The sequence below is a fragment of the Chaetura pelagica genome, unplaced genomic scaffold (assembly GCF_000747805.2).
Source record: "Chaetura pelagica isolate M959 unplaced genomic scaffold, ChaPel_1.0 scaffold249, whole genome shotgun sequence".
Taxonomy (NCBI): domain Eukaryota; kingdom Metazoa; phylum Chordata; class Aves; order Apodiformes; family Apodidae; genus Chaetura; species Chaetura pelagica.
In genome coordinates this window covers 803,758-823,005 of record NW_009954538.1, presented here as the reverse complement: position 1 = coordinate 823,005, position 19,248 = coordinate 803,758, and the positions used below count along the sequence as shown (strand labels likewise).

Here is a 19,248-nt window from a genome sequence, read left to right as displayed (position 1 = left end):
CGCCTCGCTGCTGTGCGCGGAGGGTCCGGAGAGCGTGTGCGCCTGGAGGACAGCACAATAGCCGGGAGGAGGAGACAGGGAAAGGGGCAGGGGGAAAGGAGGAGAGAGAAAGAGAAAGCACAACACGGGGGCTGGCGAGAGGAGGACGGAGCCGAGGATTCCCGAACGTGGCTGCACTGAGGACCGTGCCCAGGACGGCAACGTCAGGAGGTGGGTGGGTGGGGGGCGATATTTACCTTCCCTCCCCCGCCCCGAGCCTGCTCCTTTGTCCATCCACTTTGAAGTGCTCTGGGGTTGCCGGCTTGGTAGCATTGTTGTTCGCTAGCAGAAGAGCAGTCACGCTGGGGCGAGAGTAACGAGTATACAGGGGGCTGGGCCCGGCAAAAGCTGAAGGAGACGGGGAGAAGAGACTGCTCCGAGGATTAACGTTTGCCTCCCAGTTTACTAGTATGGACTATGAAAGAGAAGCATTGAGTTGACCCTGCCGGAGCTGTTTCTGCCTTTTACATGTGAGATCTGGTTGGTTTATTCTCTCCACCTATCTCTTTTCAGCCTCCTTCCCTTATTCTCCACTTACTCCTGTATGCAAAATGGTGGACCCTGTGGGGTTTGTGGAAGCTTGGAAAGCACAGTTTGCAGACTCTGAGCCTCCTAAAATGGAGCTGAAATCTGTGGGAGACATTGAACAGGAGCTGGAGATGTGCAAAGCATCTATTCGGAGACTGGAGATGGAGGTCAACAAGGAGAGGTTCCGTATGATATACCTGCAGACTCTTCTGGCTAAGGAGAAAAAAAGCTATGATAGACAGAGATGGGGTTTTAAACGTGTTTCTCAGTTCCCTGAAGGGGGTGCAGAGCAGCAGATCCAAGACCTGCATCATCACCAGTCTGCTGACCAAGATGAATATGAAAAAAGCAAGTCACACCACGGAGAGGAAAAGTTGAAGCCTAGGATACCCTCTCTGCGGAAGCTGTCGACCCAGAGTGATGGGTCAGACCTGTCGCCTTTGGATAGCCCCCATCATGGAGAGGGAGAGCAGGACAGGTGTAAGTACTATGGTGAAGAGAAACTCAAGAGAGTTGTAGAAGATATGGAGAATCGTTGTGATACAGATGGCTCTCCTTCAAAACACAGAGCAGCTTCCACTCGTAGGCTAGTGGGATCTGCTGAGAAAGAGGGATCATTTGAACCTGTTTCTAAGGAGAGAGGGAACAGCACCAGTGTGGCAGCCCTAAGGTCCAATTTTGAGAGGATTAAAAAGGTTAATTCACATTCTTCAGGGGATAACAAGGATGTTGTTGAAAAGCCCTTTTATGTGAACATGGAGTATCATCATGAGAAGGGTCTAGTAAAGGTCAATGATAAAGATGTTTCAGATAAAATAAGCTCCCTTGGTAGCCAAGCGATGCAAATGGAACGCAAAAAGTCTTTACACTCCCTCCCTTCTAACATGGTACCCAGCTTTAGTGAATTCCAGAGGCCTGCTTACAGGGGAAGGTCCTCAGAGAGCAGCTTTGGCTATGATGGAGAATATGAGGATGCTGAACTGAACCCCAGGTTTCTCAAAGATAACCTGATTAATGCCAATGGCAGCAACCGCTCACCCTGGCAACCCATGGACTTTCAACCCTATCAAAGTATCTATGTTGGTGGAATGATGGGAGAAGAAGGGAAAGGACCTATTCTGCGAAATCAGGGCTCAACTGACCAGGAAAAACATCTCACTTGGCCCAGAAGATCTTATTCCCCCAGGAGTTTTGAAGATATTGGAGGAGGATATACTCCTGATTGTAGCTCTAATGAGAACCTTACCTCCAGTGAGGAAGACTTCTCATCAGGGCAGTCCAGCCATGTCTCCCCCAGCCCCACCACTTACCGCATGTATCGGGATAAAAGCCGTTCTCCCTCCCAGAACTCTCAGCAGTCCTTTGACAGTAGCAGTCCACCAACCCCCCAGTCTCAAAAACGGCACAGGCAACAGCAGGTCATTGTGTCTGAGGCTACTATTGTGGGAGTACGAAAAACAGGACAGATCTGGCCAAGTGATGGAGATTTGCCTTCTGGGAGATGTCACCAGGACAGCTGCTTCCATGGGGATACAGGTGTGTACCAGCTTTTTGTTTTGTCTTTTCAATGTATGGAACAGGAAATAGCATCATGGAAATTAATAGGAGAGGTGTTCTAGGTGACCCTGGGTGAATGGGGGGCAACTCTTTAATGTGAGAAGTCTGTGGTTATTTTGTAGTTGTCCTGGTTCAGGAAGGTCCTGCAGAAGTATATGTCAGACTGCGTTTTAGGAATACAGATTAGGTTCCCAGAAGGATTGATTCAGGCTTCTCTTGAGAGGATAAATTGAGTCATATGTTAATCAGTTCTTAAAGTTTCAATGTGAATACTGAGAACTCTTCAGTATTCCCTACCAGATTGTTCCCTTCCTTGTATTATTGCACTGAGGAGTATTTAAACTCTACCTGAGAGATGGTAGTGTGCAAACATGCTACAAACCAGAGGTTTTGCTGGAGCTTTACCAATGCTGCTGCTTGCTCTTGTTTTTTGCTGTCTGTATTAATTGGAATGCTAGTTTCTCATTCTGTCTCATGTCATCCTTCAATTAGAGCTGATTTGAGGTGGTGATTGTGCAGCCCTGTTCTTGAAGCTTTCTGCTCTCACTACGTGAAGGAAGAACTTGGTATATCAGAGAGCCCCGAGGGAGAGCTGTTAATTTAATTTCAACATAGTAAAAATATTTGTTGGGAGGGGGGCAGAGTGGGTAATTTTTTTGAGCCTGTTCTTATGTAAGCCACAGAGGCATCCAGGTGTGTCTGTGGAATAGCAGTGGATTTATAGCTGGTGAATGAGATGGTAAACTATGTTGATTCAGATAGATTTATTGAACACATGTGGACATCTGAATCTATTTAGGAAGGCAAGGCACATAGTGTAAATTATACTTTGTTCTAACACCAGTAGTCTCCTGTGCAGTAAATGACAATCAAATCCTGGAATGAAAGCAAAACAAAACAAAACAAAAAAAACACGCTTCTTTTGATAGACTTGTATAATTCTAAATCTGAGTTATCTTGTGGGTTTTCTTTGTCTCTTTGAATCTGTCATTTTAATACAGTGTGAACATGTTGTTTGTCAATGTGACTGAATTTCTGAAGTAGTAGGCGAACTGAGAAATTTTGTTACTTTCTCAGTGGTGAGTTTGGTGTCTTAGTTCTCAGAAAAGTAACTTTGCTGGAAGATGATGCCTGGTTTTACTTTTCCCACTGATTGTTTTTTGCCAGCAATACTTTTGAGAGCAACAATGGAGGGAGAACTCTTTCCTGCACTCCTGCCTGTCATCCTTACATCCCATTGTATTATTGGAAGGCTGTACAGTTGCAATGGATGTTCACTGTACAAGAAACCTCAGCACCCTGTCCTCACTGTGACTTCTTCCTTATCAGATTGTATATACATACTGGTTTTCTATCTGGAACTACTGCATTCTTGTTTGGTTTTATGCGTATGATGGTATCTTATGGGGTAGTACTTGTAATGCAGGGGAGAAGCTGGATCCTGTGCTGGTTTAAACTGAGCTGCAGCCATCTGTCTCTGCTCTTGTTTACTGATGCTCTTTAGATGACTGGGAAGCCTCCTGGCAGTTGCAATTTTGCAGGAGGAAACAAAGAGGTAAAAATAACAAAGGTTGATAAAGGTTGAGGATAAATTCAGCTTTCAGAAAGGCAATAGATTATTTTAAATAATTTAGCTGGGATGTAATGATAAAACAAAAATTGGCTTCTTAAAATCTGAAAGGTTACAATTGTGCTGGAAAGCTTTGTATCTTGTTCCTCAGGATGACCACACAATTGCAGGCAAGGACAGAATGTAACTGATCCACCTTCTGCTCCCCTCAGCATAGGGGGTAACATGGCAAGCTTAGCAGGAACCTTCACCAGATGGCTAATCATGACTGTCTTGCACATTAGCTGGTGGCAACTTTTTACTTAACCAAAAAGGCTAATGCCTTCAGGTGGACTGTGTTTCTGATTAATTCCTACTGAGCATAATTTTAAATGAAATTTTATTTCTTTCCTGATTAGGAAGAATTTTTATCTGAAACCAGCTGGCAGAACCTCTTTTTCATAAAACAAACAAAAAACATGAGGGATTGCTGTGCGATCTGGCTGGCTACATTTCCCACCATCACACTCTGATGAGGACCATTCTCCATCTCTGTGTGATATGAAAGCAATTCACAAATCCAGACAGCTTTTCCTGCACCTGTGGTTCAGTCCTTGGTTCTGCCAAGCTTCCCTGAAGTTCTGCTTGAACAGAGAGTGTGAGCTGGAATTGCAGCAGATTCTGGCCAGCTTTAATATTAATTAGCATAAAATGGAGTTTGTTTAGTAGTATTTTGCTTCTTTGTGCATTCAGATTTTTGTATGCTTGCTGGCTTTGCTTTTCATGACTCTGACCATAATAATGTGGTGTGGACATGTGCAATGTGAATTTTTCCTGGATCTGCCATCCCAGTGCATCTTGAGCTTGGACAGCAGACATGTGCTGTTTTGTCCAAATTCTTTCTCGAGTTCATGGTCAAGTGAAAATTTCCTACTTTTGTATGACAAAAAAGGACTAGAATGAGGTCACCTAACTCTCAAGTGAATGAATGACATCCAAGCCAAAATTTGAATATGGGTACCTGGAGGTGGGTTATCAAAATCCTTAAATCAGACCAAGGTAGTAGGATTTCAGTTTTTTCCAAGGAATAGCATGAGAGCTTCAGGATTGAGTTTTGGTAAAAACTGTACTTTCTATTAAATGTACTCAATGGAGCCCAGGCAAAGAAATTTATGTTAGGATTAATTATGTATCACTAATTTCCTGTAGTGGGAATAGAAAAAAAAAAAAAAAAATCGTAACTCTGCATTAAGGTTGAATTTTTTTACCATGATTGTGGAGGAGGAACACATTTTTAAAAAAATTCTGACTACTGTAAAATATTAGTTGCAGAGAAAGACACAGCAGAAGCCACCTTACATGCATTTCTGAGTATAATCAAGGGGAGAGCTGCATAGTGCTGTTATGCAGTGATGAGGCCTCACAATGGCTTCAGTTGGGTCAGTTTCTTGACTGGTAACAGTTTATTAATTGATAAGCATGTTGCTTGGCATTATAGCTTGCTTGGAGTTGTTGCTTGGCTATATAGCTTGCTTCACAAAATCAGTGCATGCTGTCTTATAGCTCTCTATGTGAAGCTGTTTATCTGTGACTCAGGTAAAAAATGAGGTTTAAATTTTCTCTGACACTTTGGTTAGTTGATTTTGCTGTTACTTCTAAAATATGTTTTAATCCTCGACTGTGATGATCAGTGGATTTCCTAGGAGCACTTAGGACAAGATGCTGTTTAAATGCTGACCATCCCCCCGCCCCTTGCTTTCCAGTGATTTAGTGGCTTTTGAGATTAGCAAGCTGCTTGTGCTACCACTCCCCTCTTAGTCTGGGGGGTTGAAGACCTCCTGTTTCTCTGCCAGGTTTCTCTTTCTCTCCAGCTGAGTTCAGTGGAATCTATGGAGCTTCTGCTTTATGTTCCCAGTGACTGTAATCGACTCTGCAGTCCTGTTTGTTTTGTTCGCACTTGCAGAAGCAGTTGCTAACCTTTACCTCAGTCCTGTGCGGATAGGTTTTATTTTTGCTTTTCTAAGGTTCATTCTAAACAGTGGAGTTTCTTCCACCCCAACCTCCAGGTTCTTCTGCAATCAAAAAGCCCCTGTCTTTGAAATTAGAGTGTAAACCAACTGATATAGTGGTTGTCTAATACTAGAAAGCCCTGGAGAATGCTGATGGCACTGTGTGAAGCTCATTTTTTGTGGTTCATGACAGAGATACCAAAGTGGGACTATTTTTCCTATGGAGTGAGTGAACAGAGACCTATGAATTCTGCAAGTAATGGATTTGGTAGAAAGCTGTTTATCATCCCTGCATAACTGCCAACAGTTTGAAAGTCTGTCTGGCAGTGGAGATGAGCCCACTTTGTACAGCTGCCACTGCTGTATGAGGGCCTGCCAGGCAGACCTGTGTCTGGGCAGGTGAAATAAAAAAACAGTGCACACTTCAAGTTTGGGAGTGTTGTAGGAACTCAAAGCTAAGATGAAGCTGCAACAACAGAGCCTTATGGATATCCATACAGCAGCCATACTGTGATTGCTATAGAATGCTGTTCTGTACACCAAAACAATTGGACCTAGGTGACTTCAGCATGGGGACTTCACAGAGCCAGGGGCTAGAACCCAAAAGCATTGCAATGAGTGCCCCACACAAGGTGATAATGCCTTTCATTTGAACAGGAAATGTGTAGGCAATACTAAGGAACCACAATATTAAGTCTGTGGCTCAAAGATCTGCTCCTGTGGTGCTTGCTGACTGTTCACAGTACTGAAAAAGGACTGGTTTATGGCCAAAGCAGTTGAACTGGTAGATGTGTATGAACTGTGATTCCATTCTCCTTCACTGTTGTCAGCCTCTGTCCATATGGTTTCGGAGGAAAAGTACAGAGAGGTTGCTGTTTTATACAAAATTTTGGTCCTACCCTGAGAAGTGGTAGGGAACGTTGGGAGCATCCATGCATGGGTTTACTGCCTGCCTCAGTGCACTAACTCCTCTAAGATGGAAGCTTCTTCCTAGATGGGTGAAGGAAAAAGAAAAGAAAGAAGAACCTGATGTCTTGGTACTTTTTTTTGCACTGGCTTCCTTGTCTGGATTATAAGCTTTTAATCTGTTTTTCCCTTGCAGAACCAGAGGTGAACAAGAGAGCAAAGAGCTGAGGATAGTGATGAGCATGGTAGAATTCATGAGGGTTTGGAACTAGTGAAGGGACTTGGCTAGTGCAGTGAAGCTAATTGGTGTGTGAAGGAATAGGCAAACCTGGAGAGAAGATGGGTCTGTCTTGAGACTGATATGAGCACTGACCATGGCTTATGAGTCATGTATTTGTGCATGTGGGTGATGGACTTTAAGGCAGTAAAATATGTTGTGGAATGAGGTGCGTTTGTCTCTTGTTTTCTCATCTCTAGCAAAGCAATTGCACAAGTGTGTGGTTTTAAACGTGATGATTTTTCACTGTTCAGTATAATTATATATTATAATTATATAGTTTGTATTTCATATACAGGACACTATGTACAGAATTCCAGAGATGCAAAACTGGAACATTTTATATTCGATTCTTGCAGTTATGCTCTCTGAAGCTAATACTGAGAGAAGAAAGCTAGAACTTTACTAAATTCGGGGATTAATTGCTCTACCACCTTTTCTAAGTATTTCCATTCATGTAATATCTCTAGTTTGGATATTTGGACAAAATACTAAGTATGTTCAGTTGCTCCTTCATTGACAGCTTGCTTTTCACTGCCATCCTGAGAAACAGACTTGGGGGGTAGGAATAAGGTTTACTTAGAAAAATTGTTAAAGTTTCAAGTGTGGCTTAGGAAATGCTTATTTGCATACTGGGCAACACAAAATGATACTGACTAATGATGGCTAATGATACTGACTCTTAAAAGCAGTATTGAAGGAGGGCTATCTGAAAAATGGGCCAGCAAAGGAGAGAGAAGCCTGTGAAGGCTTGGGTCCCAGTTTGGGCCTGGAAACAGGTCTCTATTTTCCAGTTCTACCATGTTTAGCAATTTGCTTTCAAATGCCCTCCCTCTCTCCCCAGCCTCTTAAGGATAAACAGTTGTTATGCAGAGGCGAGGGGGACCTGTATTTCAGCTTCAAGGAATTTTGGAGGTCAGTCCATAAAGGTTAATGAGGTGAGATTTGGCAAGCTGTTTGAGGAGAGTTGCTCCATTTCAATTACCACACGGAAGCATATTGCTGTTCATGAAAATCAAACTTGATTGGAGGCACAGCTTATCTGGAACTTGCTTTCCTCCAGAGAAACCAAGACTAGCAGGTTTTTTTTTTAACTGTCTCCACTTTGATTTGTTCTGCCCAGTCAGATAAGCATGGAAAGAATAATAAGGATCTGATCCTGTTCTTTCCCTGGTGAAGTATCATTCATTTTAGTAATTTCTTGCTGGCACATGCAGGAAAGGAAATTATTTTCTGATACAGGTTGAATGGCAACTTTGCTGTGTAGATAGAGGGGGAGGCTGCCCGTGACACCAGAAATGCTGGCATGGATTTGTTTGCATGTGAACGAAGTACTTCCAAAACAACAACTTGAGTGTCTTACCTTGTAAAGGAGGTTTTGGCCAGTATTTTGATAACGGAAGTGGATTGCTTTCCTGATTATATCTTTAAATTATGTGTGATGTGAAAGTAACCATAATCTAGGTAAATCCTTGAATGGTCTGTCATACTGCTGAGGCAGTTTTACAAATTTCTAATTTCTCTAATCTTGTTTTGAGCTGTACGGTACGTGTTTTAAATAGTAAAGCTGTCCTGGCTAGGACCAGTGCAGTGCTTTTCTGTCACAAAATCTGGTTGTGGGGTGCAAATGTTGCCTTTAATAAAATAACAAAAGCATGTCTCCCTTTTATCTTCTTCCCAGCTGCCAAAATGGTGTATCTCAGACCCTTTCTTAACCAGGTTACTGCTGATGTACTAATCAGATTATTGTAAATGTAATTGAAATCTCTGTTTCAGAGAAAGCTCTGCCCAAGTGTGGCAGCTGGAGCCAAGTTAGTTGCTCATGGCTACGTGAATACGCGAGGAGTATGTGTGTGAGAATCCACAATGATTGCCCTCTGGGATGAGTGAATGAGTAACGTTCAGTCTGTTGGTTTATACTGCTGAATTGTGCCTGTTGGTATTGCAGGCCTTTGCCTAGGTTATCTTCTGTTATTTTGTTATTTGCAGTCATTTCACCAATCCTTGTTGTTTGTGTTGTTTGTTTTGTTTTTTTTTTTTTGTGTTGTGTTGTTTGTTTTGATTTGGTTTGGTTTTGTTTTTTTTCATTTTGTGGAGGGAGAGATTCTTTTCTTGGGAAAACAACTCCACCTGAACCTCCTTTCTTTTAAAAATAGTATATATAAAAATTCATCCTCTTCTGGAGCTTCTTCACAGATCAGGTTTTGCTCTGAAGTATTCAAAATTACTTGCAGACTGGTCTGCGACAACAGGATAGTATCAACTGTAGCATGCTGCTGTGAATCATGGAGTATTATCTGAAATCTGAGAAACCAGCTTTTGCAGTGCTTACTTAATCGTGAGCAGCTTGTGTGTTTGAACTCGGCAGCTCCTCTGTATTTGTGACCTGTCCTTGATGTGTGGAGAGGGGCCGTGTGCAGGTTTGGCTTATTATTTCTGTTTACTTCTTCTTAAGGACTTTAGAAGACTCAACACTGAAATGCAGCCACTTTTCTGATGGGATATATTTCAGCTTTTGTTATCAGAAATTATATACTTGTTGCCTGCAAAGCTAGGTAAGGAGTGCTTATTTTGAACTTATGGGTGAGCCTGTGGCAGGCTCTCGTTGTTAGGGTAGTTAAAAAAAACAACAAACCAACAAAAAAATTCACACAAAAGCAATGAAACAAAAAAACCCTCGGTTACCTACAGTCATATCTGTGTGTTCATGTAAACTGGGCCAGCAGCTTCCTAACATAATCTGCTCTGAAGAAAAATACCTCATTCCCTGGAGTGTTAGGCTTCAAATGTGTCTGAGCTGCTAAAAAGTAAATGTGATTGGTCTGTTGTCACTAGGGAGGTGTAAGCTACAAATACAGAGGACTGTATCTGCTGCAGTCTGCAATTATGTGGCACGCTATGATTTTGCCCAGGAAGATAGTAATGGCCTGTCAGCCTGGCTGGGCTTCCCAAAAGAGATTAGATTATGGTGCTTAGTAGGAGCCAAGGCACAGAAAAGTGTGTTTCTGTGGCTGTTAGCATCCATCTGCCTCAGAGCAATCTTAATTTTTGTTTCTTGCTAACCTCTGTTCCTGGCATTGTTTTATAGTGGTCTGCACAGACATTACCAAATGAAGCTTCAGAAAATGATATGCTGAGAAAGTGTCATCACTCTGAGAAAACACAGTAATACTACAATCTGGCAATGTTCTATCATTGTCTTTGAGGAAATTGTGGTGTGTGGATGAATATATTTGTCTTTGGTAATTTTACTAATTGCTTACTTGAATTTGTGGATTAACGAAGCCAAGAACATCCTGTTGTAAACTTCTATTGCAGTTCCCTGTCTAAGCCTAATTATGGTGGATACCAAGCCCAGTGCCTAGCTGTGATTAAAGGTGCCTTGAACAGGTGATGTGCAAGAGCAGCACATCTTACAGTCTTCTCTGGGCAGAAGAACAGAGGTGACTGATGGTCCTTGTGCTCTTTTATGATGATAGAGATGAAGAAAATTCTGCTTTTCCTTTGGTTTATCAAGTGGAGTATTAAGCTACAGGCCTGACTGCTTTTTTGAATTGATCTGTACTGAATGACAGTAATGAGAGGCTGATTGCAATTTTGAGATTGTTTACATGGTCTGATGCTCTTGTCATTCACATGAGGGCTGAGTTCTCCTTCATGTGAGTGCAGGAGTTCTCATATCTTACGAATTTAGATCAGGGCATATTGAAGAAAATTACTTTCCACTTTCTTGTGTTCCTAAGTGACGTTTGAACTAGCCCAGAGAATGCAGACATGTCACTGCAGCCATTTAGTCTTTGGAGAGGAACCTCAATTTGATTTACTGAATTTTTTGAAGGTCCTGCAAAGCACAGCTGAGAAGTTACACAACCCATAAGGTTTCCTTTGCTTTGTGTAGAAATCTATACATAGGATTTATACATTACTTTGACCCTTTGTGTATGCAAATTGTAATAATACATACTAGTATTAGTAAACTGATGGGCAAATAAACTAAAGATTTGGACCTGTGGGAGTCCTGGTTACCATGAAATGGTATCAGAAGCTTCAGGTTGATGCTGTTTTCTTTCTGCTTCAGTATTAGGAAAGAGTAGATGATCTTGCTTCTTGTCCAGTAGTACTCATCCATCTTGATGGGAGTAGGAGTGAGCAGCACACTGGAACAGAGCTGTAGCCATCTGTAAGTCATGGGAGGAGTCAGCATTAAAGTGGGGAGAATGTATCCCAGGCAGATGTTGGAGACAGAGGGTCCTGTCACAGCCTCTACCTGGGAGTGAGGGGTGTGTCTCAGCCAACCTCACCTTATCAGAGTTTTAGCACATAGTTGATGATGTTTCTCTTAGTACCCCCCACTATTAGCTGGACACTTCTGTGACAATGTCTGCAATTTGACCATTACCTTTACAATCCTGTTTGTGTTCAATGTGTCTCACCACTGAAAAATTCTGTTTTACTGAAAAGTTCCAACAGGGAGGTGGATGAGGGAGGTAAAGCTGGCCCCAGTGGAGGAGAAAATCTAGCACTGCCCAAGGTAAATCAAGACCTGGCAGAAGAAGCAGGTGCTTCTACCTGTGCTGTGGAGGGCAGGTGCATCAAACTCAGCTGTCTGTGAGCCATACTGGGCAGGCAGTTCAAAAAACTAATTCTGTTTCAAAGTTTCTGTCACCTTTTGGAGAACTGTTATCTGTCCATATGCATTTGCCCATGCCTCCTGGATGGGTTCTATGGAAATGCAAATGCAGTTTGGAAAGCAATTTTACTTTATTTAATAATTCATTTGGTGCCACTTATCCTATGCTGTCTTCAGAGGAAAAAATGCAAAAGCAAGTGATAAAATGGTATTGACATCAAAATATCAGATCTGCTTTTTTCAGTTTGTCAGTTTTCTGGGGCAGGACCAAAATTAATTTTGGTCAGGTAGGGTTTTTTTCAGTATGCATCAGAAGAAAAATACATCTATTATATTTGAGTGTATCTGAGACAGCATAAGATGCCTGCCTTTCTATTGGGTGATTGTCTGCAACAAACTGAAGTTCTGTTACACATTGGTGTGATCTTAGTTGTTTGATTGTGACTGACCTGTCATGTTTGTGCTCAGCAAACATGCCCTAGCCCTGACCTTGACTACCTCAAATTTATTCAGGCTTGAACACTGACCTATACATAATTTGTTGTGGTCTCACTGTCTGGTGAAACTAAAATACACACTAGTGTGATATAAGCTCTGCTTTGTTTTGTGCTCGGTATGTAAATGTCATAACATTTATACTGCACATAAAGGGTTACACATCTTTCCACAGTTCGTGCCTGTCTGTCATTGCAGTGCTTGTATGAAATCTCAGAATCTCCTCTTAAAGCAACGAAGGAGACTTGATTATCTGTTATGTAAATCTGTTCTGAATCTCTGTGTGTATGACAAAAATATGAAGAGGAAGAATTTTTGAACTGAAATCTTTCATTCTGTAGGTGTTTCAAACTGGTGTCGATGTATGTGCAAATAGGCATTGATGCAAAGATGTAAGTACCCTTTTAAAGTTCCACCTGAACTTTGTATCAGGCTTTTTCTTGTGATTAGATCAACAGCTGGTTAAGGAAATATTCTGATGCTGAAACTGTTTTTCCCATTAATGGGGACTTTCCATGTAGGGCTGATGCACATTGCAAACGGGCTTGTATGTGATGGTTGCTTTGTGGTTGTTTTTCTCTCTGTAAGGAAACCAGTTCATTTGCAAGTGTTTTTTTCAAACACGTACAGAATGAGAAGTGAACTTTAAAAGAAAAACAGCCTTGGGTTTCTAACAAGCTTTTATATAGTCGTTTGCATTAATAAATTTCCAAGTGTTTAAATGAGGAAATATGCAGCTTAGTCTTTTGAGATACTGAAGCTCAGGCTTCCAGCTGAATTTCAATGAGCCCTAGTGTCCTGGAAACTAATGTGGTGCATTTCTCCTGGACCACACTTTTTTTAGCTGGAAAATGGATTAACTTCCTCTGTGCATATATATGTATTTAGAAATGAGATTATTTCCATTTATAACTTTTAAAGGAAAATATTGTAAAAAAGAAAAAAACAAAACACAACAAAAAAAACCCCTTGATACTGTTACTGGAGGCTTGCCCTTTCACTGATTTCTAAAATTCATATACTTTCTTCCACTACACTTTCTTCTTAGTTCTGTCTTCCTATTAACTCATTCAGTTTCCCCTCAAAATGATTATGTTCAAAATCTTCCTACATATGGCTGTGATAAGTTTGTTTTTGTGTTGATCTCTTGGGTTTTTTTTTTTTTATTTGTAGGGTTTTTTTGCTTGTTTGTTTAAAATTTGAAGAAATGGCTGCTGTCTCACAACATGTGTTTGTAGATGTCTTCCAGTATTTTCATATTATGCCCCTTGAGGCTAAGTCTTGATTTAAATTGTCTTTGGTGATAATGCTTCCTGCTGTGGCATGCTGCCCTGTCAGTTGTGCCAGCAACTGTTCATTTGTAGGTTCGTGCTGAGAACTGTATCAGGGAATTTATCTGTGGGGTTTTTTTCCAAGGCAAAATAAAAAATCACAGAACTCCCCAAACCAAAACATAAAACCTGTTTAACTATGATCCCTCCATCCTCCCCACAAATGTTTATGTTGGAGAAGCATCTGATTGGTTGGTTTTGGAGAGAACAGAGTATAATACCATGAAAGACAATGAATGCTTAAACTCTCAGTCTTCTGGGACTCTGAGGTTGTTAATTCAAGTAACAATGGGAACATTATTGCTGAGAAATTCAGTAATTTCACTTCTGATTAGCCAGCTGCTTTGGGATTTCAGTATTTTGGGGTATCCTTTGAGCAAGTACCTCTTTTCTAGTCAGATGCTTTTTTTCTGCTGTTGTGGTTAGGGAGCAGGGAAGAAGAAGCAAGCCTATGTTTGAAATAGTAAGTTTTGTAGAATAAATCTAAGTAGGATGGTAGGAGTGGAAATGTGGGAAAAGATACAGTCAGTATCGTTTGTGAGACAGACCAGAGGACACCTTAGTTCCTGTGACTGACTCCCGTTTCAGTTGCTTGTGTAAGTACTTAATGTTTTTAATTATTACATCAGCAACTACATTGAGTGTTTATGGTCAGGAGAAAATTAAAAAGAAGATACAACTATTCTTATTGACTAAGACTGAAAAAAGTCTCTAGCTTCTGCTAGAAGACTGTTTACTTGGTAAATCCTGTGAAAGGATTGAATGGATGCCTGGTCAGCACAGTTTTCAGAGGTGAGTGAATCACCCTAAGGATCTTGCATTTGGTTTCTAAGGGAATTTGTGTAAATGTTCATGGGTTAGGTTTTCATATTATTTGTATAATATAATTACTGTAATGAGACATCTGCAATATTACATCTTACAACTATGTAGTATGTGAATATTTTCCCTTGATAAGTGTTTTTGGGGAAGGGTAGTTTTAGTGGTTATGGCTAGGCCTAGGATATTTACTTGACTCCTAGATAAGACTTCTGTTTTACCTCTGAGTGGTGGCTCTGCACAGATTTGTGAGATTTGCTGACTTAACCCTGCTGAATTTCAGCCTGCAGAGCAGCCAGGTGCTAGATTTTTGGCTTCCAGTTTCTTTTGCTCTTTCTCTTCCTGTTAAGTCCACAAACATGGAAAAAAATGTCCCACCCTGCTGACTCATTGTGTCCAGAGCACTCCCTATATTCCTGAAACAGGATTAATATCTGAGGCAGTTGAACAGCTCAGCAGAGATGGGTCTGGTTCTCTTCTGTTGAACCTCTTTTTAAAATAGGTAGTTTCTTCTCTAGGCCCATAAGCCTTGTCTAAGTGTTCTACCAGGCCTCAGCCCTGAGGTGATTTGCTTATCTTGTATTCATTTAAAGAGCTTTTGCAGCAAACACAACTGTTGTAGACATCAACTAGTATGTAGAATAATCCGTTTAACAGGTTTATTCTGCTACTCTTGGGTATTTAAGTGGATTTAACTGCATCGTTTAGTATGTCCTTGAAGATGGTTCCAAATGAAACCTGCTGCTGTCAAATTCTGTCATATCTCTGTTTGCATACCAAGTGGGCCTGGGAGATGTCAGGCACTGCCATAGGCAGTGGGAAGGGGTTGCTATTTATAGGGGAAAACAAGGAGTAGCAAAACACTTACTCTGTTTACCATCATGCTGTCTACAACTCGACCTCAGAATACTCAGAAAGTCTAGCTGCTCTGCAAGGACTCGGAAGAAGTTATTTCCCTATTACAAGGGCAAACTCATGTTCTTTTGCTTGTTCTCTTCCCCGCCTTACACAGCGTGCAGTTGTCTAGTGGTTCACCCCAGAGGCAGCTGTGCTACTGTATGTATCCCTTTAGCTTGTTTTTCTTTTGGATCAAAGGACTGTATGAAGGCAAATGTCAATTATTAATTCTTGTTCTTAAAAATACACAAAGTGACACACTTTTTCTCTGTGACTGAAGTAAACAGCAGTCTGCTTCTTCCTGTCAGTGTCCTGTGCAGCCCTGTTGTAATGTCTCAAGTGTTGAGTTCTTGCAAACAAGTGCATCCTGCAAAGGGCCATATTTGGCAGTGAAATAGTCAGCAAAATGCCTGGAAAAGAACATTACAACCTTGAGCACAGCCCTTTGGAATGTAGCAGGTTCCTGATAAGGCAGAAGTTGGGTGAGTGAATGTTTTTCAGAGAAGGTGGCCTGCAGAAAGAAATAGGGTTTAAGATATTGGGAGTCCTGTCTTTAAAAATAAATCTTGGTGTTTGTTTAAAGTATACTGAAATATACTTTAAATTATATTGAAGTCTGTGTGAAATTTGTGAGCAGGGTCAATTATTTACTTTTAAAAGAATAACTTGTCATTCAAACATTTCAAAGTACCGTTTTGGAGGTTGCTTTAAAAAATGCATATAAGGATCCTATATCTGTCTACAGAGTGGGGAGGGGAAAACTCAGACTAAGGTTTTCTGCACAGGAAGAGACACACTATTAAAACTGGATTTTTCTTTCCAAGTCTTCTTTTGCACTATTGTAATGATACGGACTTATTTGCTCTTCAAATTGGCAGGTGTTTCAGAAACATAGATAAGTTCAGTTATCAATACCCTGGTCATCCAGGGAAACTGAGGCTGTGATAATTCGAAATAAAGTGTGCAAGATCATCTGCAGATATTAGGTCTCGACCTGGAGCTTTTGTTCTTAATTCTTAACCTCAACAGAGAAGTGGAGAAGTGAGGTGGTAACATCAATGCTAAGTAAGCTTTATCCTGCCTCATCTCTGTCTGTGGTGGGTAGAAAAGTATGGTTGAGCCTTTGGTGTCTTCACCAGTTCTGCTAGAGCCCTGCAGCAGGTAGGGCCTAAAGGGAAAAGCTAGTTAAATCCGCATAACCATTTTGTCTTTCCATTATTACTGCCTTTTTGTTGGCTTATTCCACAGTTACTTAGATGATAAAAAACCATACTGGTAACCATAACTTTTTATGTAACCAACCAAACAGCTCTTTTTTTTTTATTACTAATGCATGTAAATGGACTGAAGCTATAATGTAGTTTGTGTCTCATTACCAGACTCCTTACTAGGAAGCTCTTCTGTCTTTTGTCTTTCTCTTAAAATGTTTCTACAGCACCTAACACAGTAGAATCCAGAGTTGACTTTTGTTCACTTACTGCAGTGCAAGCAACACTTCTTTGGCCCCTAACTGTTGGCAATTGAATGAAACTTTGCAATACAGAAATTATGTGCCAGGAGACTATGGCAGGGAAGCCCAGTCTATTTTCCCTATGACTTTGCTTTAGAAATCAACCCAGCCTCTATCTGGCAACAGTAAAGAAGATGGGAATGAGAAAAAATCCAGTTTTCCCGTGCTACAGGATTGACTTCTAGACTAACTGGCTTTTCTTATTTACATTTCTCCAAAGGCAGGTCTGTATGTTGGATTTTTCTGGGGAGGTGGGTTGATGTTTAGTTTGGTCTTTGGGGAGAATTTTTTTGTATGTTGTTTGCATTTTAACTACTTGGAAAGGTGTGTTTACAGTACAGGTCAGTTGTGTTTCAGGTTGATGTACTAACCACTAAGTTCCTGCCAGAACAGTATTCCCCCTTAATTTTAAAGGCTCCCAGGTAGGTCTTATTGACATTCTTTTGCAAGATCAGTGAGAGAAGTTAGTGTACTTACTCAGCAAAGGAATGCAACTACATTGTGACTGTGGTGTACTAGAAACTTTCAGTATCTTCCTTGCAGCAGTTTTGCCTAAGGCTTTACTGTCTGGTGGTCTTTTTATACTCTTCATACATGTTGGTTTGTTTTGTTTGTTTTGTTTTATTTCCAAAACTCCTTTACTGGACACTCTGCTTGTTCTACCTCTGAAGGTGAACTTTAAAATCTGAAGTTGCTAATTCTCTGAATCAGCAGTCACTAAACCAGTCTTTGTGGTGAGTCTGTTTACATGAACATTAAGAAATAAGATGGTACTGTTCAAAGGAAAAAGGAGTACCCAGCCCTCGGGGACTGTATGATCTGAGTGGAACAGCACCTACCCAGCTCTCTTTTGACTGACCCTGCAGCGTTAAAACCTCCTGTGAATGCACCACTTGTTACATCACAGGCTTTTAATCATCAGAGTGTGCTCTTATGCACAGGCATCAGTGTGATAGACTTCCACGGTGGCACAGTTTGTTAGAACTAAAGTCCTGTTTTAAGCTCGTGTCAGTAGGATTTCTGCCCTTCCTAATGCAGTGAAAGGGAGAAGTTGATTTCTGCATTGGGAAATTGCTTTTATCTTCAGGATTGTTCTCCATTTTACCCAGCTGCGGAATCTGAGCTGTCAGATGCTGAGACACAGCATAAAATGCTGTGATTTTAGTTGCTTTTTTTTAATCACCAAGATATTAATTTTTGCGGTCCCATAAAATTGAGGTTACTTCTGCTCTGAGCCTAGAAGCAGAAGTATATCTTCCTCAGAAGTGGCTGCAGTCACCTCTGATGCTGATGTCTCTCTTTATTGACATTTTTTGGTTGTGATGTTTTTCTCCCGTCCCAGTGCCCTTTATCATTCCAGTCTTTCCTGATCTCCTGTCTGTACCTGCCATCCGTGGTTAAATTTTGCATGTGATTTCCTCTTTGGTGTTGATCTCTCTATCCTGAACCTAATTAAACTCTAATTGCTTTCTGAAACCTGGATAAGAATCTTTTCTGTGTATGACTTGGTGCTGCACGAGCCCATGCTCATGCATTAGAATAGCTTAGCTGTGTAATTGAGCCATACCCTCAACTGTCTTCAAAAACCAAATACATTTTATTTCTGAGTCTTTGTCTCCACTTTATCCTTTTTGGTTTTTCATTTCCCTCCATCCTCTAGCCGTCATCTGCTGCTGCTACAATGCATTGTCACCTTTGAGGCAGCCCTGCAATGGGACAGGGAGGGAGGGGAGTGGGAAGGTTGCAACTGTAGCAGCAACTGGTGCATTAGGGCAATAAGAACCTGTGAACTGTTGGAGGGGACTAAAGGGCTTGGTTGGGATGCCTCCAGGTCCACTTCTGCTAAAATGGTTATTATGGTTGGTCCTTCATAGATAGTACATGTGTTTGAGAGAGACCGACAGGAGGTGGGCTACAGTGAAGTAGAAGGGAGAGTAAACCACTTGAGATACCTGGAAAGGTGTTAAATCAATAAAACTACCTTTTATCTACTCAAAGCCAGTTGTGTTACCCTTAGCCTTTGGTACCCCATGTGTTTATTTTCCCCAGGGGTCATCACTTCTATAAGTTGCAGAAGAGCTGCAGCTGTACTGAGTAGCAGTGTATTTGAAGCAACTGTGCTGCATCAGAGTTACTTAGTAAGTAAGTACACCCTTCATCAAGAAGATTTGTAAAACTGCTGCACGGAACATATAAACAAATGCATAATGAGAAGGTAGTAGTTCTGTGAATTGCATCCTTCCAAACTGTTGCCAGAACTCTTCCCTCCCCCCCCCCCCCCTTTTTTTTTTTTGTGACTACCTTTCCCTAAAGATTGAGCACCCTTGCTGAATTGGTGCAGATACAATGTCTGCAAAGGGAGAAAGAGTATCCAAGTTAAATTGCTCTGCTTTAATTTCTAAAAACTGCTGTGGTACCATTTCTAGCTACAAGTTACAGGCAGGGGTTTTCCGAAACAAGTCGTTCATGATGCAAAATGGGCCAGCCAGAGGGAGAGTAAGTAGCTGTCGCAAACCAGGGTGAATAGATTGCCTGTGTGATACGTCCTGAAATGTCTGACCTGTCCAAGCTGTCAGAATCTGGGTATATGCTGGAGGATAAACCATATTTACGTAACATCTTGGAAGGAGTGTGAGAGCAAGGTGAGGTCTGGGGGTAAGTGGGGGAGGGAGAGGTGTCATTTAATCCCTTGCCTGCTGAA

The 19,248-nt window shown here is 41.3% G+C and overlaps 1 protein-coding gene across 1 annotated transcript in view; it reads left to right on the top strand.

Annotated features, from left to right (window-relative positions):
• The first annotated feature begins 590 nt into the window (after positions 1-590).
• BCR (breakpoint cluster region) overlaps positions 591-19,248 on the top strand; it is a 91,128-nt gene continuing 72,470 nt past the window's right edge. Inside the window, exon 1 of the mRNA XM_010004802.1 lies at positions 591-2,103. Within this exon, the coding sequence (XP_010003104.1) occupies positions 591-2,103 (1,513 nt within the window). The remainder of the gene's footprint in view (positions 2,104-19,248) is intronic.